This window comes from Populus nigra, chromosome 10 (assembly GCF_951802175.1).
Source record: "Populus nigra chromosome 10, ddPopNigr1.1, whole genome shotgun sequence".
NCBI classification, from domain to species: domain Eukaryota; kingdom Viridiplantae; phylum Streptophyta; class Magnoliopsida; order Malpighiales; family Salicaceae; genus Populus; species Populus nigra.
Window position 1 is genome coordinate 9,964,232 of NC_084861.1, and position 24,324 is coordinate 9,988,555.

The window sequence follows — 24,324 nt, forward strand, 5'->3', positions numbered from 1 at the left end:
ATGTCAGCATCAACTTCAATGGCGAACATAAGTAATTGACCAGGTCTAAACTCCGAAAGCTTGAGGATATCATCAGGTTAGTGTAATATTTGCTTTAGGTCGACTATCAAGACTACAGTCAATCTAGGGAGAGGGGGGGACAGAGAGAGAACTACAATAATATAAGGTAAAGTCTAAAGCAATTTGATATTTAATTTCCATAAACAAGAGGAAACTTCTAGGATCTTGCTTCAGCAATTAATAAAAATATTGAGGCACGGAATAAATGGCTGTTCTCCATAATCTTACTTTAATATATGTTTTTATACACACACACACAGAGAATAAGGTATTGGAAGTTTATCAAAGTTTAATTAGTTTACAGCTGCCATTAATCGATGATGTAAGCATTAATCTAGAAGCAGAATCATAAAATATTTCTCATAAGATTTATGTCAGGATAATTAAGTTGGTCTGGGATTACATGTTGAGGATTATTTATAAGTGATGCGTGGTACTTCACCATTAATTTTCGCTTGATTTAATATATTGCGGTTTTGGATCCCGAATTTGTAAATTTAAAAACCCTGACGAGGTAAGGTTTAAGAATATAAATAGACCCTTTGGATCCTCTCTGTGCAACTTATAAGAATGGGCAGTTGGCTTTCTAATATGTCAGCAAGGAAGTGAAATTGAATCAACATTACTGATCATAGCAAGGAAAAAAGAAAAAGAATTAATGCACCTATATATATATATATATATATATATATATATATATATATATATTCCGCCCTTGCCTGCATCGATCCTAGCTAGTATCGTTAAATTGTAGATGGTTTAGGGTTCAAGTATATTTAACATATGCATATATAATTTTTCTTTTTAATGTAGATATTGCTTATATAACTAAGATCACACAAATTCTTTATAAATACAACAAAAAAAATCACACAAATCAGACAAACTTCTTTGGCATGTACTGCAATTGATCATAGTTCATAAGTTGTTTCATTATAATATCTTAATAATAAATCTAGAACATACAAATAGAGAATTATTACGAAAAAACCAAATGTGGGGGGAGAGAGAGAGAGAGTTGATTATTTCCAAAAACAATAAGAGAAAATTATAATTCTCTATAAGGACCATCCTCACATCCTATAAAATAAATGCATCTAAAGCTTAAGCTTTGTATACACATGCACATCATCCACTTGTTTTCACTTTCACCTGTTTTTTTTTCATATTATTTGAATAAACAAATATTCAAAAGTTTTACCTTTTGACTTTGGTATGTATATTTGATTATATGGTGTATGATTTTTAATTTAAAATGTATCAAGATAATTTTTTAATTTTTAATATCAATTAGTACATCCAAACTATTAATAAAAAAATAATTTAATATATTTATAAATAAAAACACTTTAAAAAAATTTATAAATACAACCACTCCCCGAGAGCTCTTGACCGGCGTGTTAGATTTCTGAATAAAAGACATACCTACCTCAAGTGAATAACACCGTTAGACTTTAGGAAACGTGGTCAAACATTAATATGACTCGATGTTCGATTATCAAGGAGCTATGTTATGGGTGATTTTGATTTTGTTGCGGCTCGAGGTGTAAACAGAGTTCTCGGAATAAAGTGTGAAAGGAATAGGAAATCTTTGTCGAATTACTCTATGTAGTTTTGTCTATTTTATGGATCCCATACTTAACCTCGAAGCAACATCGACTCGACTTGGCGTATAAAAATGTTACTTATACAAGAGCTTGCAATATTCGAGGTGTACATTTACCAATTCCATTAATGAAACACGTGTCCCTGTTTTCGTTTTTTCTTTTAGTAGAAGTTAAATATTAAATAGTAAGGGAGAGTCAACAAGTTTAAACTTGTTAATTATGTTATTACAAGGTAATAAAATAAAATTATTTCTTGAGTTTCATTTCATAGTTTAAATTTTTTTATTAAAATAATTTTTTAATATAATATTAAAGTTTTAGGTTAAGATTTTAACTTCTATCGTCAATATTCTCTCTAATTAAATTTATAAAAATAAAACAAGTTAATAGTGTGAGATTATGTAAATTTCAATTTTAATTTATCATGCCCGACCTGAGTATTTAAAATTTTAAATTATAATGGTACTTTAATAAATGCTAGCGTAGGGAAAGTAATAGTTAAAAAACCTTAGTCCAATATTGACGTATCTCCTGGATCTCTTTTCAATTTCTCTTTTTCCTTTTTTCCATTTTACATTGAGGTGATTCTTTTAGTGCGTGGTGTGCATCTCAAAACAAAATCCATTTTCTTGTTTTGGTAAAAAAATAGGATACCACACAAAAGATTCTAATATCAAAGAAAAAAATACATCATTGTAGTTACTCGAACCATGATTGCCAAGGTAAAGGTGTGATGTTTCAAAAATATTTCTGTATTATTCTATAACATATAAAAAAAACCTTTTTTAAATGAAAGTTCTTAAAATATGAAACTTGCATAAAGTCATTAGTATCTTCCACTAAAATTATTTTAATTAGAAATAATAACGAAAAAGATAAAATTCAAACTTTTAGTAAAATAAACTTTCCTAGGCTCGTACCATGTTAGAAATTATTTCAATTATTTAAATTAAAAATTTTAGATTATTAGATGAAGATGTAAGACTTCAAGAATAGTATTGTATTATCCTATAAAATGCCTACAAGCCTCCTTAAATAAGATTCAAACAAGCATCCACTATTTTGCATTAAGATTATTTTAATTAAAGAGAGTAGAAGCAATAAAAAATTAAATTTATAATTATGTTTAATATTATAATACTTTTATAGTTGTATAGTTGTGGTTTAAAAAAATTATAAATTATTAACCAGAAAAACTCTAAGAGAGAGTACTTAATTTAATCACACTATAATACTTTTAATATGTACGATGATGCAAAATTGTAGATTATGTTAATCACTCAATCAAAGTACTTAATTTTAAGACGGAGTACAAAACATATTACAAAAATAAATGGACCTCTAAGAATTTTAGATCATAACTGATAAGATTCTAAGAAATAGTTTTGTATTATCTATTTATTCTATCTTTTCTTGGGGGTGCTAGCTTAACGTGTCGATGCAGTGAATTAAACAAATTAGACAGGAAAAGGTATTGTATGGAAGCAGCTTCAAAACACGGCTGATCACCAGCCCTGAAACATTTGATTGCAAGAGAAGATATAAAGGAGCAATGCTCTGGAGGGCGTGTTTTGGAAGCAAACTTCATCGAATATGCTAAAACCGCGTAAGTGGCATGTGCTTCGACAGAAAAGCTGATTAAGAAAAGCTGGCCCTGTGATATTTAGATCCCTGACATCATGATTTTTCCTGCATCGACAAGAAGAGAATTAAACGTATATGTCTCCAGGATTGGCTTGCATGTCACACATCGAGCTCTGGAAGATGGGGACCAAGAGACCAGGGGCCGCGTATCGTGGCAGACTTGATATCACCCAGAGGATACAATAATTTCTTTTGTGGCTACAGTCGTTTTATTTTGAATATCGATCAACAGTATCCCAGATAACAAAATGTCTTAGCTTTGGATTTTTCTCTTGATGTTTGATGGAATTGACAAAAAGAAGTTCTTGGAAGTTTTATCCTAATAATCCAGGTTGTGCCCTGAAATGACCTCACAGCCTTTGTACTAGCAATCACACATCAAGAAGATTTATGACTGATGCTCCCCCCACCCCCCTAAAAAAAAAAAAGTTTAACCAGGAACTCTGTTGAACTTAAACGGATTTAAGATAAAATGTTTTTAAAAAATATTAATTTATGTTTCTTCAAATTAAAAATATTCTTAAAACATATCTAAATATAAAAACAAACAATAATGATCAAGGAAGCGAGGAGTGCTATCATGCTTTTTATAACAATTTTTTCTCTTCATTTGCTAGCTTTTGCTGACAAAATTTTAATATCCAATGATGTAAAAACATGTGTTTTTTTTTATATTTTGATATTTCAATATATATAAATATAGCTCTTAAAGAACAGTAACAAATAAAAAAAATAATCCTAAGAGATGGAATATATAAAATTACTTGAAGAAGTAGTTGTAAAATTATGAAATATGTGTGTAATTATGAATTTAAAGTGATAATCAATTTAACATTCAACATTAATTATGATTACAAATAATTTAATATTCACATAATCTGAGTTGACCTCCTATGAATGCGAAACAAGTTTGAATATACACCGATCATGCCATCTATAGAAGTATTAAATGAATGAATGATTATTCATGATTAGGGTATCTTCAATCTTGGGCGCCTAAGGGGTAATAATGGATGGTTGGATTTTGTATTGTCTCAAAATAACTATTTAAATCCAATCTAATACAACCACGTATAGATTTTTGAATCAAATCTGATCTGATTAGATTCTAAGTATATATTAGGTATAATTTATAATTAGTTTGATATGTATACATTAGGGATGCAGCTTTGTTCAAGCCTGATAGGTGGTGGTATTACACTCTTCTCAAAAAAACCGTACATGACACTCTCACGTCATACGACTCAGTTTGTAATTTTTTAAGAACTTTTAGTTTAGATTGAATATACCAATATTTATATTTAACACATTTTATCTTTGAGTTTTACTCAAAATCCAATTGTATCTAAGATTTTACTATGCATTTGAGTCGATTTAAATAAATAAATAAGGTGAATTACAATTTTTCTCTTTTTATATGATTGGGAAATATACTATTACTTAAATAATCTCTCAAATCGTGATTCAATGATAAATAAAAACTAGAGAAAATAGCAAGAGAAAATACTTGAATAAAAGAAATATTATATGAATTTGATTCACTAGACCAGATTAACGGTATTGCTGTGATTTACTGTGTTCATGCATCATTATTTTGGTACAAGTAACAGGATCCATGCATGTAAATCCTCGAATACCCAGTGACCATTAGCACACGGAACATAAAAAGGGCTTCCGAGAAGAGGATATTTACTAGTTCGATGATTTTGATCCAACAAGTGGCTATTGAAGTGAATTTTATTAACTATTTATTCTCGGCAAGGAAACAAGTTGACTTCATTGCAAGGAGGAACTAACTAGTAGTTAGTCAGTGGTACAACAACAGACCAGAAGCAGAATTTAATTACATGACATCAATTCCTGTCACTGGGAATACTTTTTCGGCTATAAGTTGTGTCAATTAATTAATAATTAATTTAGAGATGGTCAGCCAATTAGTTAATTGAATTAATTATAAAGAACGCAACGAAAAAAGTTGCGAGCATTGATTAAAACGGTGCGGATCGTGGTTCATTGATTGACGGTGTTAGCTCGTCGGAAAAGAGAGATGCGGTGCGGGGACGAGTTTGGCGACGTGGAGATTGTGTCATCATCGCGCACTTCATGTCGGGCCAAACGTGTCAAGAACCTTCTCTAACACGCTCACGACGCGGTTATTTTGCTTCTTTTAACGAAGCTCTTTTTGACGCGTGGATAGTTTTTTTTTTTTTTACTTTCCCTGGAGGCAGCAGCTTACCCTTAATTGAATTTTCACTCCACAAGAATGTCTCGCTTGCAGTCGCTGTAATTCTCCATTCTCTAGAGGCGTGGCTAGAAATATTTTTCAATGGGGTCATAGAGTGACTCAAACTAAAAGGATTGAAAAACATTATCATATATAGAAACAATAGATCGATAACTGGTTCCAATTTGATTATATTTCGTAGATTAATTGTTATGAAAAATATAAAACCACCGGTAAAAAGAAAAGGATCATGAGTTAAGCGGATCGTCAGCTGATCAACTCAATTATACATTATTCTAATAGTGTTATTCTTAAAGACTTTACTTAATGAATAAGCAAGTTTGATATTTGTTTGCATATGTTAATATATAAATTAATAGAATTTGATTTTTATTTTTTTTAATTTAATTCAATATATACAAAATCTACTTAAATCCGACTAAGAATAAATTAATTCGGTTTGAACACTCAAAATCTGAATAAAAATCTTGACATTTGGAATTAAAAAGGAATAAAAATCATCAGGATGCACCTTTTATCCAAGGCTCTAGGTGTGTTTAACTTACTGCTCCAGTTTCGGTACGTAATATATCAAGAATATTTTGCATAAATGCTGCCAAAGATTATATACATGGATGGATGGATTAAATTCCTGAACTTCCTAAATCATTGTCGCCAAAAGCAAAATTAGAAATGATGTGCATGTCGAAGGTGAGGAATATGGAGTCTTTTCAAGGATTCGAAATTGAGGTTTTCGGAATTGAACGTGCTCGAAACAAATCCTTCATATCATCACATCAAATTTAACATGATAGGAATTTGAATTAGTTGGAATATAACGAAAATTGAAATATCTAAATCAAACTTATTAAACCCTTTTAGAAAATAATATAAATTATATTCTGAGATCCTATTTAATAACTTAAGTGTAATTAGAGTGAAATAATTATTTAATATGGTATCAAAACTTGAATAATTAAGTGGTCACGAGTTCGAATCTCACAATTTATTTTTATTTGATAAAAATTAAGCATAAATTAATATGAGTCTATACAAGTTTTAAATTCAAAAGGTTTTCATTTGAGATCTCACATAATAACTTAAGCTTTTAAGTTGAGATAGTTCTTTCACATCCCATTAAATTTTCAATTACAATAAATATTTTGGAAGAATATCTTCTATTTGGCAATGTTAAACAGTATTAGAAGATATATTTTTATATTATGTTAGCAATATTGAAATTTGTTAATTAATTTTTTTTAAAATAAAATATAGTTATAAAACTTGATCGAAGTATTGATTTAATTTAAAATTCAATAATTGATTAAGTCAGCTAAATAGAGTCATTCTAAGTTCTGATTTTTTTTAAAAGAAAAACTCTTTAAAACAACGGTCTTTTGATAAAAAGCAATGGAGTTTTTTCTGACGCCAAGTCTACGTATCATTAGATTAACTTGCAAAGAGGTATCATTTAGATATCTCCAATGAAAAAGCTATATGAAGAGCTAAAAAAAAATTAACTATCAAAATAGCTCTAAAATAAAAGCCATCTCTCTCTCTCTCTCTCTCTCTCTCTCTCTCTCTATATATATATATATATATATATATTAAGAAAGCAATAAAATAAAAGGAGAATTTCAACTATTTTTTTCTTTAAATTTCCCCTCTCCCCTCTCATTTTATATAAAATATAAAATGGCTTGTTAAAATATTTTTTTTATTTGAACATATCATTAAAAAAAATGAATTACACCATTCAAAAATATTAAAGCATTGTTCGGTGTTTGATATGGTAATGTATTGTTTTATCAAATTTTAATTTTTTTGTTTTAAATTAATTTATTTTATATGTTTTTGAATCGTTTTAGTAAAATAATATCAAAAATAAATTTTAAAAAATAAAAAATATATTATTTTAATAAATTTTTAAATAAAAAACAATCTTACATTCAAAAACCTCCTAAAATAACTTCATAGACGTCATTTTCATCGAAAAACAGCAAAAGTAAAATTGTCATCTAAAAGTTATAAAAGGAGTAAGAGAGGCGCCGGCGAGAGAAAATCAAAAACCAAAGGCAGAGAGAGATCACATGCACACGGGCTATGTTAAACTTTTGCTCCATCTCCATTTCAAAACCCACGTGTACCTAAGAAGCCTGTCTCCCCGCAACCGGTGAAACCAGTCAAATTATCCGCGTATGAAAATGAGGACCCCAGTTGCGGTCCAGCTGCAATTAATGCCAAACGCCGTCCCTAGACCACAACTTCCGTACACAACCTAACCGGCAGATGCCGGTCACCCCAACAATGGGAAACCTCAATAATGGAAGCTGTTAGACACAAGAAGAAGTTGAAAGTCCATTCACACTTTCAAGTTGTTTCACGCTCTCAAAATCATTTTTTTATTTTTGGTGATGAATGAAATGAAGCAGAATCGTAATATCAGTATTGTGCGCATAAATTCTGTGGAGAAGAGAGAAGAGAAGAAAGAGTTAACAAGAACAGCATTAAAGACAGAGAATTTCAATATGGCAAATTCTACATTCATTACACCACCACCAACAAGTGATATTGATCACATGCCTAATGTATTTTCTCTATCAACACCACCACCACCACCACCACCACCAACAAGTAGCATCTTTGACATGATACCATGTGATATTAGTACTGGTGGAGATCAAAAGGCGGGGTCTTTAGGATTTATGGACTTGCTTGATATCAACCAAGATTTTGGCGCTTCTGCTTCTTTATTTGAATGGTTCAATCAGAATCCGGTTGTGGGGTCTCCGCAGCAGCAACTGTCTTTCGTCCCTTCACCGGCATCAACTGTACCGGAAACATCGGAGGTGTTGAATAACCCAGCAACTCCGAATTCATCAGCTTCTATCTCTTCCTCTTCGAATGAAGCCGGAGAGGATGCTTTCCAACAAGTTAAAGCTGGAGATCAAGAGGAAGAGCAGGATCAAGATAAGAACAAGAAACAGTATTTTTTTTCCCTTTTCTTTTCCTTTTGCACTATAATATAATATTGGTATTGTTTTTGTCTCCTTTTGTCTCGTTTGTTACCGTGAGTTTCTGGTTTTATTGGAACATGAAAGTAAAGAGTGATGAGTGATGAGTGATCTACTGAAAGGAAAATGAATTAAAAAGACGGGTTTTTCTTTACGTTTACTGTTTTGTGGAATTTGATGCGAGGCTTTGTGGTTTGTTGTGATTCTTTTCTTTTTTTCGTTTTCTTTTCATTTACTTTCTTTCTTTGGCTTTTTTTTCCCTCTGAAAGCTCTGAGAGTGTAATAATGTGTTCTGGGTTTAGGTTAAAACCAAAAAAGAGGAGCCAAAAAAGGCTAAGAGAGCCGAGATTTGCTTTCATGACAAAGAGTGAAGTTGATCACCTAGATGATGGGTACAGGTGGAGGAAGTACGGCCAGAAAGCTGTGAAAAACAGTCCCTATCCAAGGTATAATTAAAATCCCTTCTTGCTCTTCTGATACGATGATACACAAAATCTTGTAACTTGGGTAGCAAGAAGTAATAAATATGCATCACCTTTTGTTGGGTGATGATGATGATAATATTGCTTTTCTTGCAGGAGTTATTATCGTTGCACTAGTGCAGGCTGTGGTGTGAAGAAGAGAGTGGAGAGATCATCAGATGATCCATCTATTGTTGTTACAACATATGAAGGACAACACATACATCCAAGCCCAATAATTAGAGGAAGTATTGGAATCTTTGCTGATTCTAGTGGTTTTGGTGCTGCAACGTCGTCTTTTGTATTTCCGCAACCTCTGTACCAGCAAAAACATGCTTCCCTGTATAGCTCATCACCTTCTTTAAACTTTACTTCAAGTACTACTCGTTTTAGTCCTTCCTTTTCTCTTCAAGAGAGAAGGTTGGGGAGCCCACCTTCTTTGCTTAGAGACCATGGCCTTCTTCAGGATATTGTGCCCTCTCAGATGATCAGAAAGGAGGCTAAAGAGGAGTAGATGGGTTTACTGGATATCGGTATGTAATTGAATTCTAACTTACTTATGGAGTTTTGTATTTATTTTTAGAAGATCCCACTGCACCGTTTACATGATATAGAACCTTATTGATAATGGAAAATGATTAGCCTTGTAGCTTATATATATGGAGGGGACTAGTTGATCTCTTAGATTAATTTCTTCTTTTGCTGTATTCTTTGTATCCAGAGATTATAACAGTACGGAGATGTTGGGTTTTGTATCATTGTTGTTCTCTTTAGATATTCAATTTCTTTATATTCTTCCAGCACTTACTAATTCTTCGTCGTCTTCTTCTTCTTCTTCTTCTTCTTCTTCTTTTCTTTTCTTTTCTTTGGTTTGGTTGGTGTATATGCAGTGATATTAGCAAAGGCTATATAGAAAATATATGTTGTCAGCAAATTTAGGGTTAGGGTTTTTCACATTTAGCAAATCTATTTGGTTAATTTGAGCTCTTTTTCACCAAATTTGTATATTAAATCCCAGACTTTTCCCGGGAATGAGAAATCTAGGATGAACTTGGGGACTTGATACATGTATGCGTAGCTCAATAAGGCTACTTACAGATGCACTATTTGTGAAAATTATGGATAAATATTTTATCGCATTATCTTGTAACATGCATGGAGTGCAAAGTGTAGCAACAACTTGATACCACTAATCGTTGATGAATTATGGTCATTTCTTCCTCTTTAAGTTATATATACACGGATGGAAAACTCGAGGCATCGAATGATGATGTGAACATAAATTGGCTAGGGGATGGACTGTGTGGTTAATTTCTTGATTATTGAAGGACGGTGAAAGATTTTGGATGGGATATATATATATATATATATATGGGTTGCTTTAAACATTGCTGAAGATATCTTGGCTTTCATATTAATATTGCTTTTGGAGTTGTGAAGTCTAGTCCATAAGGCACTGTCTTTGCTAGGATTGTGGAGTTCATTTTACATGCCATGCTACAATTACTACTAGCGGCTAGCGGCTAGCGGCCATCGGCCATCTTTTGTATCAAATTAATCTATGGGTGTAGGAGAAACAGTACTGTATGAAAGGCCAACTTCAACTTTTACACTATCTCTCAGCTTTATTTAACATCGATCCAATGCTTTCAGAAATCACATAGGAAACACGCTTAGCATGCATATGTAGTAAAAGAACACGTACTCACATCCTAATTTATCTGTGCAGATATATAAACATGAATTATCAAACATGCGAGTAAGCACCAAAAAAAAAAAACACTTTTATTTGTGAGAATAAATACGTACAGGGCCTACAGGCACAGCTCAATGTATGCATCCCTTATTAATACGTTGTTCACGAAACAAGAATTTGCTTATATATCAAGCATGGTTTCAGTTGCTTATGTAGTGGAGAGAAGATTCAAATCTCGTGCTTTAGAAAATGGGATTATTTCTTGAAATTAAGTAGCTGGGCGCGCGTATATTGTTGACAACTTGTAAAAGTAAGGATAAGGTGACGTGGAATAATTTTTATTTGTCTAAAATGTCTTGTCATCCTTAATTATTTCCTAACTAAACCCTTGCTTAATCTGTTGAAGATTTTCATAAGCAACACCTTCAATTTCTTTCACACATATCTTAATCTACTTTTTTTCAGAAAAATATTTCTCAATCTTTTTAATATCATGATGCACAATAGCTGGAAATGTTGCATCCATTCACATCGTACTGCAAATCTCCATGACCACGGAGGTTTCAGGTTCCATCGTGTGTGTGTGTGTGTGTGTGTGATCTGTAAAGCGGTAGCATATAGCATAGGCCATGACGGCATGCTGGGAGGAACTGGGTGTCACCTAGAAATTGTGTAAAACCCTTGCTAGCTATCAATTCTTAGGAAATCTTTCGGAAGCATGATACGGTACGAGTATAGGAAGATCACAAATAAATAAAATAACGATGGAACAGTGAACATGATAAAGATTCTCATAATTTTTTCCACCATGATCTAGCAGTGAATATTCTTTAAATTAATGACAGGATGAAGTGTGTTTGCCTTTAAGCATCGTTAGAAAGTGGAAGAAAGGGAAAATCGCACCCATCGTGATTGTTCTCAGAAAAGAGGAGTGGAAAGTAAGAACTGTCCTATGTGATTAAAGCCCCAAGCTTTCTAGGTATGCAGCCACTAATTAATTACAACAAAAACTTTCTATCCTCAACAGCTCAAGTGAAATATGATCACCTGAAAAATCAACTGCGCAACACACGTGTGTGTGTGTGTGTGTGTGTGTGGGTGTGGTGGTTATAAGGGTGTTTTTGGGTCATTAGTTAAAACGTATCCAATATCGCCAGTGGAATTTAAACTATAAATCTTATGTAAAAATCTTGAAAAGAAGGGGATAGAAAATAATTAAAAGAGATTCATACTCTTTACATTATCAGTAAAAAAAATAAATAATAATATATATTTAAAGAATGTGCATATTCAGTAAAGATATATATATATATATATATATATATATATATATATATATATATTCATTACCCATTAAATAAAATAACTGCCTATAAAAAACTCATCCATTCATGTTGATGGATATATGAACTCTTAAATTATCATTTCTATTAAAACCACAAGTCTATTTCAGAGAGGAGAAGAATTACAGGCAAATGAGTGGTGATATGGGCTTTTTGTTTTTGTCCTAGCTGATGCCATCCCATCTAGAAAGGAAGCCTAGTTTGTTATTGATTAGAGCCCGGTACTCAAGAAATGGATTATTCTGAGAGGCCCGATTACCAAACCCTAGTTCCTTAGACAAGTGCCGATCTTGGAAATTCCTCTCTGACAGAAATCAGGGCTTTTTGAGTGTCCAGTCCAACTGACCTTGTTGCACGCAGAGGGTCCTGATGATCTTTGTTCTGCTTCTTAAAGACGACGAAGGGCGTCGCCCTTAGCAGACAGGCCCTGGTGATATTTGAAAACAGGGCGAAGGGGGAAAATAGTTGCTCGGAAGAATCACCAACAAATGTAACACAAACACACAATAAAAAAAAAAAGACAAAGGAAATTTCAAACAATTACGAGTGAAGTGGGATTAAAATTTAGAAATTGCCATTTTGCTTAATAATAAATATATACTTAATGAAAATGGGTTTCTCCAAGTAGGTTGATCTTGCCATTTTGCTTAGAATGATGGTTCTATGCTTAATTTTTTTTCTTGGTTAATATCAAGACCACAAGGAAGATAAAACCTATTATTGCAGCTATTGTATCCGCACCTCCCAATTAAACAACACAAATAATGGAAATTCCCTCAACTACACCAGCGCTCTGTTTTTTCACTGTACATATTAGATAGGATCCATTGCCTGAATTCATTATTCCTCTCAGTAACACTAAGAGATCCTTTTCTTTTGTTCTCAGTTTTGATGCCAAAAAAAAGAAGATGCTTGGGCTTGCAGACAGTAAGTCAGAGATTTAAACAAGCATCTGCATATGATGAGTTCATGAATGGAACAATTCAGCCCCTCAACAGAAACAAAACCCACAACTCAAGCTTCAGTTGATTCTAACAAACTACTGGGCCCCTTCCTCTCAGCATACTAAGGAAATTTTCAAATCTGATTGAAGCATTCGGTAAAAAAAATTGAAGCACATGGGATTAGGTTAGTTCATGCTCACCATGTCCTGTGCACTTGACCGCTTCCACGTCCTGACAAATTCGTCCAGTAACCACTAACCACCCAAAACGTGAAATTGCTCCGTCTCTCCTTTTTCACAGCAGCAACTTCTATATAAGTGAAGCTATTAACCCCAACACCACTTCACATACATCCATACAAACTAGTGCAACATGGCCATGGGCTTAGCCATTTGTTTTATGATGCTTATTAAGCTTGTAATTGCGTTGGCAAAGACACCAACCACCTTGAACACAACATGTGTGGGTGATATTGGTGTCTTATTGCAGTTTGATGTTTACCAAGAATCCTGCCCAGAGGCGGAACCTATTATACTATCTTGGGTTCAAAGTGCAATCTCCGAGGAACCACGAATGGCAGCTTCCCTGCTTCGTCTTCACTTCCATGATTGCTTTGTTAATGCAAGTCAAATTTAATTTCAGAATTATACGTATTGCTTCTCTTTATCACAGCTTCTATTGTAATTGCAATGATCATGATGCACATTATGTGTTTTGCAGGGATGTGATGCTTCAGTGCTGCTAGATGATGCTGAGAACTTTGTGGGTGAAAAAACTGCACCACCCAACTTGAATTCACTAAGAGGGTTTGAAGTGATTGATGCCATTAAATCTGATCTGGAATCTGTTTGTCCTGAAACAGTTTCTTGTGCTGATATTCTCGCAATCGTTGCCAGAGATTCTGTTCTTCTAGTATATCTTCGCCCACTCTTCATGTTATAAGAAAATCTTACTTCTATCTTTTAATGCTTTGAGCTGATCTCACTTCTACTTAATTTGCAGTCTGGTGGACCAGGCTGGGAAGTCCAAATGGGGAGGAGGGACAGCTTGACTGCTAGCAAGGCAGCAGCGACTAACAACATCCCTGCTCCAAATTCTAGTGTAGCAACTCTAGTGGCTAATTTTCAGAATGTCGGACTCACACAAAATGATATGGTCGCCCTCTCAGGTAAAATTTTTGTATCCCAATGCATGAAAGGATACTTCTGCCTACTGAACGAAAATCACAGTCTAATTGTAATTTGGCAGGTGCGCACACAATGGGAAAAGCGAGGTGCTCAACTTTTAGCTCTCGGTTCCAGAGCCCTAGTAACTCCGGTGGCCCTGATGTTAATATGGACTTCGTTCAGTCGCTGCAGCAACTATGCTCAGAAACTGCTGACAGCACCACGACAGTAGCACATCTTGACCTGGTGACCCCAGCTACATTTGACAACCAATACTACGTTAATCTTCTTTCAGGAGAGGGATTGCTTCCATCAGACCAGGTTCTTGTGGTTCAAGATGATCGCACACGTGAGATTGTAGAATCTTATGCGGAGGACCCGTTATTGTTCTTTGAGGACTTCAAGAATTCCATGATCAAAATGGGAGCCTTAGGGCCACTTACTGGTGACAGTGGCGAAATACGTGTGAATTGTAGGGCTGTCAATTAATCTTTAGCTTCTTGAACTGAGGATCATATGTAAGCAAGATGACAAATTGCATGCGAATAATGTAGCTCAGATTAGAAGCTTTATCCAGGAAGTATAAAATATAAATATAACATGTATCAGTTTGTCAAAAACATGTTGATTCAACTACAATACCCCAAGATTAAAGTTTTATTAGCACTATAAACTATAAACGAAAAGAAAACGGTGATTTGATGTGTTTCACTGTTTATCTTCTTACATTATCACTTCACTATTTATCACTTAAAAACATGTGAATCCAAACAAATTCTAAAAAATAAAACATGACAGCATAGCTTGCGAGGACCAAATAAAAAAGAAGAGAAGTTTAACGAAGAAAGCAAAATAGCTAAAAAATTTTGGGGCCAAGAAAGTAAAAAGGTGTGGATATAGTGAAAAAGAAAAGCCCAGTATGCAGATTGATGCCCACGGAGTAAATAAAAACAAAACAAACAAAACAAAAGGAAGGCCAATACTCAACATAAATTCCGAGTGCTTCAGCAAAGTTAATTTTAATGGGTGTTTGAAAATATGATTGTAGATATTTTTAAAAATATTTTTTATTTAAAAATATATTAAAATAATATATAATTTTTTAAAAATTATTTTTAATATTAGCATATTAAAATAATAATAAAAAATATATATAATTTTTGTTTTTAAATTTTACCTAAATTATAATACCAACTAGAAGCTGCTCCTTCATTGCAAATCCTTTATATTGCAATTATAATTATATTATAAAAATTGATATTGTTCTTAAAACTCTATATTCTTCCAATGTCCACTCTCACTTTCCTCTAAATCTTTTTTTTTTTCTTTTTTCTTTGGTTTTTAGAACTAGAGTATTTGTAATATAGCAGTAGTTTTTTTTTAAAAAAAAAATTTTAAAAAAATTTTATTTTATTTTTTAAAATTTATTTTTAACATATAGAATAAATTAAAATAATTTGAAAATAAAAAAATTAATTTTAAATAAAAAATTAATTTTTTATAAAGTTACTTTTGAACCGGACTTCCAAATATGTTAAAGGTCAAGTCTTACACAATCAACTAGACGCACTGCTTCTCATTCTAGACGGAGCAGAGGCAAAACCATTTTCTCATTTCTCTTGGCCCGCCTGCCCTCCTTCCCTCTCTCAAGTCTCAACACTCCGAGCTCCCTCGTATTCCCAGAAAAATAAAAAACCCGCTTGACTCAATTTCATCACTCTAACTCAGGTATACTTATTCTTCACATTATATTGAAAACCCATCTGTTGTTTTTTTATTTCAACGGAGAAGATGTTGTTAGGGTTTAGTTAAGCTCAATTTTGTATCGGCTTTTATTTATTTTACTCTTCTTTTCTTTGCATGCTGATTTTAGGGTTTCTAGGGGACTCTGAGATTTTGACCGAGGGAATTGTTTTTAGGGTTAATGGGCTGTACTGTACAGTACTAATCAGTTTGTTTATTTTTTTTTATTTTTCAATAGTGAAAATGGATATTGATTCTAAGCTCAACAAATTGGATATCAACTCTGGGGATGAAGCCTCATCATCAACACAAGTGCAAGTGGATTCTAAGGTATATTATATTATATTGGCTTCCAAAACACTTTCTCTTCCTTTCCTTTATTTTTTCCTTTTTTTGATGTCTAAGTTTGTATTACCATGTACATATTCAAGGAAAGATAGTCATTTCTTCTTTGTTTTTATGATGCTGCTGTGTAGTGAAAATCTGTTAGCAGAACCTGGATTTTATTTTTCCCATTTCCCCAGCTGTGCATAACCTGAATTGAAAATCTGTTTTTGTTTCTGGTTTTTTCTTGGATTTTTTTGGCAGTGTTGTGAGAAAAGATAAAACAAGTTTAGTTTTTTTGTTTATTGAAGAATTGTTTGTGATATTGATTTCTCAATGTTTGATTTTGATGTGAAGGGAACTGCTGAAGACAAGGATGAATTAGCTGACTCAATGAATAACTTGAATGTGGAAGCATCCTCATCTGGGCAGGTGGGACCTACATTCAGAAGAAAACCGGTTATCATCATTGTTGTTGGAATGGCAGGTAATCCAGCAAGATTTTTTCGAACAAGTGTTATTATTTGTTAATTCATTTTGAAAATCCCTGCTGCCTGCTCATTTTTCAACTCATCCGCAAATGGGAGTATATTCATAAAATGGGCTTGAAGATTGAAAGCAGTTACTGTATATGGACAGGTAGTGGGAAAACAACTTTTCTTCATAGGTTGGTTTGCCACACACAAGCTTCAAGGATTCGTGGTTATGTGCTCAACCTTGACCCTGCTGTGATGACGCTCCCCTATGGTGCAAATATTGATATAAGGGACACTGTTAAGTACAAGGAAGTGATGAAGCAGTTTAATCTTGGACCTAACGGTGGAATCCTGACTTCTCTTAACTTGTTTGCAACAAAGTTTGATGAGGTAAAATCTGCCTGCAGCTTTTTTTCTTCGGATGGGCTTATTCTTCTCTCCCATTGCGTAGTACCTGTGATTTTTTTTTATACTATTTTCACTAAACCTTGTAACTATTGACTTCAATGTGAATTTTGGTTGAATATTGAGTGGTCAGGTGCATCATTTTCATCCTGATAGACAGCAGTCTATGTGTTAGCTAGTGGATAGCATTTTGGGCAGGGGTATTGGACCAGCACAGCCTGTCTTGCAATGTTTTTTTCCCTGCATGTGGATTTTTTCATCACGAGTTTCATACTGTTCTCTTAATTCCAATATATCCTCACCTTTGTATTTCACATTTTCAGGTCATTCAAGTCATTGAGAAGCGAGCAGATCAGCTTGATTATGTTCTTGTGGATACACCTGGTCAAATTGAGATTTTCACTTGGTCTGCTTCTGGAGCTATCATTACCGAAGCTTTTGCTTCAACCTTTCCAACTGTGGTTGCTTATGTAGTTGACACACCTCGTTCCTCAAGCCCAGTAACTTTCATGAGCAATATGCTTTACGCTTGCAGCATCCTCTATAAGACGCGGTTGCCTCTTGTGTTGGTATTCAACAAAACTGATGTGGCTCAACACCAATTTGCTATAGAGGTATAACTTTTTTTCTTCTTATTTTGATGCATCATCGCTGATGTTTTTCTTATTCAGAAAAGCAGTACTTAGAAACTATTGGAGAGAGTTGGAGGCCTAGCCAGGCTGCACCAGTGCTCAAATGATTTTGGGATTAAGCCTGTGGGATCCATAACATGTTCATAAATTTATCAATCAAGTAGCTGAAATAATACTTGCAGGAAAGATTTTTATCGTGCCAAACCCTCCTATATTTTCAAGTTCAGTTATGATTGAAGCTCAGTAACTATGTAGAACCAATATCAGAATTAAGGATTGGTGGGCACAGTGTATTCAAGGGATCTGAAACATGACTAAACAAGAAGCGTATTGAAAGCTTCAAGGTTTTCAACCGAACCCCTAGCTTTTAAGGGACTGTTGTTTGAAAATAGAATGCTATACTTGCAATTTTCCATACCATTGCTTTCCTAAGTCATTCTCTTGATTTTTTTATTTTTTTTATCAGTGCTCTCTATTTATGAGCACTACTATTGATTTTTCTTACATAATGTCAGGTTATGATCTTTGCTTTTTATTTTTAATATATCCTTGTTCTGAGAGTTATAACTTGCCCAGTGGATGGAAGATTTTGAAGCCTTTCAAGGAGCAATGAGGTCAGATGATTCATACATGTCTACTTTTTCTCAAAGCCTCTCCCTAGTGCTAGATGAATTCTATAAAAATTTGAGATCAGTTGGGGTCTCTGCTGTTTCTGGAGCTGGAATGGATGCCTTCTTCAAGGCCATTGAAGCCAGTGCTGAGGAGTATATGGAAACTTACAAGTATTTCCTTTTAGCCTTTAACTCCATAAGTATAGTTATGATAAATATTTTTCTGTCAACTATACCAATATGCTGCTATCACTTTTCATTTGTCTAACCAATGGATCTTGATGATCTCAGGGCTGATCTTGATAAGAGACGGGTAGAGAAGCAACGTTTGGAGGAAGAGCAGCAAAAACAGAACATGGAAAAGCTGAGGAAGGACATGGAAAATTCAGGGGGACAATCTGTTGTTTTGAGCACTGGTTTAAAGGATAAAGCCCGTCATAATAACATGGTCGATGAGGAAGATGAGGAGGATGAGGAGGACATTGAAGATGATGATTCTGAGGTGTTTACTGAAGAAGATGTTATAGATGAGGATGAGGATGAGGATGAAGAGGTGGCCAGGTTCTCTTTCTAGTTCTATGGTTTTGATACCACAATGGTAAGACTTTGTATAGGACTTCTAGGTCTCACGTTCTCCACGGGTATTCTTCCCTAAAATTGACTTCCCATATGCACGTGTGTTTTGAATCAGGCATTTGCATTGTTGACCGCAAACTTGTTTATAACAGGCTTAAGAAATGGTGATCAGTTTTGTCCACCACCCTGGTTTTTCTGTCTGTCCTTTTGTTCTCATTAATCTTCATGTGCAGGAGATGGGCTTTTGCCATACAGGATTTAGTAATTCTGTAGCATTTCAACTTGTTACGCTTTTCATATAACGTGAAGTGCATGAATACATTGCTTGTGCAGATGTCTTGGATTTATAGGAACCTACACGGACTGCCCACCAAGATATCTGTTTGCGCTATTGTTGCTAAAGATTTTGCTCGAAAGCTTAATGATACGAGCCTTTATGAACGAATTGGCCGTGGAATACATTAGATTTTGCTCGCTAGCATAATGGTACAAGTCTTCGTAATCTGACTGCAAAAGAAATTCATGAATTCGTCTTCCCTTGTCTGATGGTTCACGTGAAGAATTTGCACTAGATTTGTAATTATAGTATGTATCCTATCAACTACAACACAGTTCCTTTGAATCCAAGAAGGCGAGCTGTGTTTTTCTAAATAAAGTACTAATTGAAACTTATTTCCCTTGCTAAGGTAGTTCCGATCTTATTTACTAAAAATCCTTTGTGCAAGTAAGCATATTTTTGTTCATGAGATCCACATTTTACCACTTCATTTTGTATGGAAATTTAATGAGATTTTTTTTAAAAAAATCGTTTTCTTTCCCCCCTCTCTATCTCTTCTTTCTTGGAAAATGATCGAGACAAGCTTTTCACACTAACTTCCATACAAAATATTTAAGTCATAAAGTGTGGATCTGATTGATATTTCAAATGATTGTTCTTTCTTAAAAAAACAACCGGACATGTGTGTTCGGAAGATAATTTTGTTTGTATAATCATTATTCTTCCTTTTCATCCTTTTCATTTGCAAAAAATTAAAAAATGTATAGACGATAAAAAATAATAATTAAAAAGATGGAATTTGTTAACATGTGAGCTTGAAGAGAAAAAGGAACGAGGAAACTTATTGAAAGGATCAATGAACTGATACCGTGCCTTATAATTTCACGATCATTGATTTTGGGAAAATTCATTCTGAAACTATACTTGAATTTGCATCGTTGACCGGTCCAAAGAGAAAAGAAAGTAATTTTTTTATTTAAAAAATATTAAATTAAATAGTTTTCTCCAAAATAAGATATACATAGTGATTTCTTCATCGGCATGCTATAATATTGCATACTTAGTGGCTAATTTAGTATTTGTTTTATTATTTTAATTTTAGAAATTAAATTCACGCTATAAATTAATGCCTTTCATTTTATATTATGATTCAGATGACATAAATTCGATCTGATATATAAGATCATAGCTATTGTATATATTTTTAATGGGTGATTCTTTAACAAAATTCTTTCTCCATCTTATATAATTTTGATGGACGAACACGCCAGAAAAGAAAAGAAGAAGCCTTAGATTTTTCTTAATTCGGGTACTGAAACTGAAGTAACATGCCAAGAAGAGAAAACATAACCTAGGGTTGGTATGACTCCTGCTTCATGAGTTGGTTACATTGTAGTCCTTTCGGATGCAGCAATGGCTAGCTACACCTCATCCTACTGATGCCAGGTTTGGAAATTTTCATTTCTATCTGGAAGGCAACGTGAGAAAAGAAAAAACAGATGCTGATGAAAAACCACGCTTTTTTTGGTTGTTAGATTCATAACTCGCTACAGAACTTTTTGTTTTTAGGGGTTACATATGGGCTAGCAAGAAGTATAATCGACGGAAAAAAAACCCCAGAGCACAAAATGATAAGAACACGAGAGAAGTCTAACAGCCGTTTTATGTCAATGTCTTGCATTTAAGAATGCGTAACGGTAGAGACGATTAAAATTAAAGACAACAGTTGCCAATATCCACCGACGGAGGAGATGATGAAAGGGATAGATTATTCATAAGGACTCTTCAAAACTCTTATTGCCACGACAGTGTGTGAGAGAATGAAGCTATGCATCCTCTTCATTGTGGAGGTGGGAAGAAAATTTCCTCATTCATTCTCTTGGAGCGGAAAAGCTGCTCATCATCAGGCGATACTTTGAGAGACGCCTCTAGCACTTGAGGAGATAGAGCCTTCCACACAGAAGTCCTTCCAGCCAAATGAGTGAATATAGGACTGCAATTATCATAGAAACACAATTATGCTCTCTCTTCTTCTTCTTTTTCAATCAATTATGTCAGTGTTAAAATACAGTATTCATCTATCAGGAGGCAAATATATGCAATTAGCTTTAGGTGACAGTGCATGGAATTGAAGAGGATTGAGTAAAACTTACTTGGGAGTGGTGATGATGGAGAACCATGACATCCCATCTGGATCACAAATCTTTGAAACAACAAAGAACCTAGGAACAATGAACAAATGACCTGCCTTGACGGTTGTTTCCAAGACCCTGCGGCCATCGACCCCAACAACTTGAACACGGCCACTACCACTGACAATGTATGTCACTTGTAAAGCAGAGTCACAAGAAAAACCAGGAGAGCACATGGCTTTTCCATCCAGTCTAACAAGATCAGCACCAAGCCCAACCTCAGCAACCAAAGGAAGGTTCTTGGTATTTAAAAGAACAACCTTTCCACCATCCTTAATATCAACATCTAGTGGAGCTTCCTCACAATTGTATACAAAGCCCTCACGGCTTTCCTTTTTGGGTTCAGGCATCTTAAAGGATCCATCAAGCTTGACAATGCCTTTGGCTGTCTGGTTTCCAACTAGGGTCTTCACAGCCTTATCATCCACATCCCATGCTCGGCTCACGAACTCAGAAGAGAAGCCAGTGAAAATGCCATTGGAGCCAGTCAAAAAGAAATCGGTGAATTCACCAGTTTTGTGGGCTGTAGAGGTGTCACCCAGGAAGAGAACTACAAGTTCAGTGTCCTCTTTGTTATACCACCATGTAACGACACCGAAAGGAAGAGCAATAGCATCACCCTTCTTAAGGGCAACAACATTCTCTTCTTTCTCAGGAAGAACAATACCAGCTACCCCATTCCCTACAAAATGCAAAACGAAAACAGGGTCATACCACGCAGTAAAATTCTTCTCTTTTATTCTTTTTATTGAATCATTACCCCAACATCCTTCAAACAAGAAAAAAGTTGTTTTCTTTTCAGCGTTTATAAAAATCAATTGATCTTCCAAAACTTTGCACAAATCTTGCACCAAAACCAGTACTAATATAAACCATATTCACTATAACTTCTTTTTTTTTAAATCCCCATCCATTATATGCTCACTACGTATTGATTTGTGGATTAAATAGGCATCATATCAGACAGAAACCCAAAATCAATTTCAATCAATCTTTTAAAAAAATGAAGGGAGTAATTAATTAGTACCTTGAAGAACATAAGCAACCTTGGCAGAATCAGAGTAACGAGGAAGAGCAAAACCATTCTTTTCAAGGGCCAGCTTGGCTGCACCTATGTTCCCTTCTTTTAGCATGGCAAGCTCAGCTGGGCTCCACGCATAATAAGACCCACCATCTCCTCCATACACCTTCTTGCACAATTTTGGTGACAGATCAACTTCCATTCTTTCTAAGCAAGATCTAAACTCTCTCCCTTATGGTAATTGATATATTGTTGGATAAGAAGGTTAAAAGACTGAGCAGAGTGTATGGTATTTATAGAGATGATGTATTAAACAGATAGGTATAATCCTGGCGTGATAACGATGGATAGAATCACGCTTAGCAGTTTGTTTTAGGTGTTGTGAGATCATGAATATCAAACTATCCGGTTCCCCACCTTAAATTTCGCACAAAAATCGTATCCTTTTATTCTTCAAATGCTTTATCTTCCTGTAAAATACTTATTTTTCGCGTTACAGTTCAAAACCCATCGTTTTTTTTAGAAAAAACTTTGTGGCCTTCTGATTTGGGATCACCAAATAAATAGTCTCTAAACTAGTATATTTCAATATAATGAAATCTGTACGTACTTCTGATTTGTTATCATTGGATTTTTTTTAGTTTTGACCATGTCTTCTTTAGAGGAAAAAAGTGTTTATATATATATACATATATACATACATATATATATATATATATATATATCCTAAAAATTATGAAACAACATCTTCCAGGTTCTTAAAAAGGAAGACATCTAATAAGTAGCCGTCACTATATAATTAAACACTTAAAACAAATTGATAAAATTTCATTTTCATTATATTAAAGAAGTAATATGTAGTGAAAGTAATTATGATAATAGAAATACTCCACGTCAGATCTATTTTGCTCTCCGTTGCTTTTGTTTTGTTGACAGCAAATACTAATGTGGAATTTGAACTCTCCTACACCTTTCAATCCGAGGACATTTTACTTGCAGAGGATCTTGATTCCTCGGATTTATATGAGAATAATAATGGGTGTTTTCCTTCCCATCGTGCTGCGCTGGCAGCATAGAAGTGATGGCTTCATGATTTTCATTCCACGTAGTAAAGGAGAGAATCTGATGAAAAGCCACCCACTAGCAGACAGATGTGCATCATCAAGTTTAATGACTCGTGTCATCATTCCCCTGCTAAAGCTCTCCCCCGAAGAAGAGAAAATGACAAACGGATCGTGTGGTTATGTGGGCCTGTATCTCGTGATAGTGGTGGAATCTGTCACTTTCTGCCTTCGTAATCTTTGTCGACTAGCACCATGATTAGCTTTATTTAATAAATTAATTAGTATTTGAGTTTGTTTTTTATAATATCTTTTAAATTTTATTCTTTATATCAACATATAATTATAAAAATAATTAAATTCAATCTAAAAACAAACACTCCCCTGGAAATCCAAAGTAAACAACTTTTAAATTTATTAGCGGGATTTAGAAATGATTTATTGCGTGTATCTTTTTCTTTTTCTTTTTCATGACTAAATATTTTTGGAAAAAATTGAATTTTTATTTTATATTTTTATATTTTCAGATCGATATCAGAAATAAATTTTAAAAATTAAAAAATATATTATTTTAATATATTTTCAAATAAAAAATACTTTAAAAAACAATCGTCACCTCAACATCAAACTAGCTCGGAGAGGTATTACATGGCTAGATTGTTTATCATTTACTAATTAAAATTAAATTTTATTTTTATATATTTGTTATTTTCATATCAATTTTATATTTTTTTTAAATAATGCTAGCAATAAAATCAATAGAACAATGAAGCATATTTCTTTATTATTGTTATTATTATTATTAAAGTAAATATTTAATAAAAATTAAATTGAATTAACACTCAAG

At 33.7% G+C, this 24,324-nt stretch overlaps 4 protein-coding genes across 6 annotated transcripts; 3 read left to right on the forward strand and 1 right to left on the reverse strand.

The window, feature by feature from the left end:
• The first annotated feature begins 7,615 nt into the window (after positions 1 to 7,615).
• Positions 7,616 to 9,813, forward strand: LOC133704992 (probable WRKY transcription factor 48). Of its 2 annotated transcripts, XM_062130076.1 has the most exons (4): positions 7,616 to 8,521; positions 8,852 to 8,995; positions 9,128 to 9,352; positions 9,477 to 9,813. In XM_062130076.1, exons 1-4 carry the CDS (start codon positions 7,950 to 7,952, stop codon positions 9,496 to 9,498), a joined length of 963 nt encoding a protein of 320 aa, XP_061986060.1. In that variant the 5' UTR covers positions 7,616 to 7,949; the 3' UTR covers positions 9,499 to 9,813. The 2 variants fall into 2 exon arrangements, with proteins under 2 accessions (XP_061986060.1, XP_061986059.1); XM_062130075.1 differs by having other exon boundaries at positions 9,128 to 9,813.
• Positions 9,814 to 13,365: 3,552 nt separating this feature from the next.
• On the forward strand, positions 13,366 to 14,648 carry LOC133704692 (peroxidase 40-like). Its single transcript, XM_062129605.1, has 4 exons — positions 13,366 to 13,614; positions 13,714 to 13,905; positions 13,996 to 14,161; positions 14,242 to 14,648. Exons 1-4 carry the CDS (start codon positions 13,366 to 13,368, stop codon positions 14,646 to 14,648), a joined length of 1,014 nt encoding a protein of 337 aa, XP_061985589.1.
• A 1,062-nt stretch (positions 14,649 to 15,710) lies between these two features.
• On the forward strand, positions 15,711 to 19,598 carry LOC133705884 (GPN-loop GTPase QQT2-like). Of its 2 annotated transcripts, XM_062131309.1 has the most exons (8): positions 15,711 to 15,887; positions 16,141 to 16,232; positions 16,584 to 16,713; positions 16,866 to 17,092; positions 17,431 to 17,721; positions 18,316 to 18,521; positions 18,642 to 18,948; positions 19,260 to 19,598. In XM_062131309.1, exons 2-7 carry the CDS (start codon positions 16,146 to 16,148, stop codon positions 18,922 to 18,924), a joined length of 1,224 nt encoding a protein of 407 aa, XP_061987293.1. In that variant the 5' UTR covers positions 15,711 to 15,887; positions 16,141 to 16,145; the 3' UTR covers positions 18,925 to 18,948; positions 19,260 to 19,598. The 2 variants fall into 2 exon arrangements, with proteins under 2 accessions (XP_061987293.1, XP_061987292.1); XM_062131308.1 differs by lacking the exon at positions 19,260 to 19,598 and having other exon boundaries at positions 18,642 to 19,110.
• A 1,108-nt stretch (positions 19,599 to 20,706) lies between these two features.
• LOC133704609 (glutelin type-D 1-like) lies at positions 20,707 to 22,951 on the reverse strand. Its single transcript, XM_062129488.1, has 3 exons — positions 22,423 to 22,951; positions 21,357 to 22,077; positions 20,707 to 21,196 (listed from the first exon to the last, which is right to left on the reverse strand). Exons 1-3 carry the CDS (start codon positions 22,616 to 22,618, stop codon positions 21,043 to 21,045), a joined length of 1,071 nt encoding a protein of 356 aa, XP_061985472.1. The 5' UTR covers positions 22,619 to 22,951; the 3' UTR covers positions 20,707 to 21,042.
• Between the last annotated feature and the right edge of the window lie 1,373 nt (positions 22,952 to 24,324).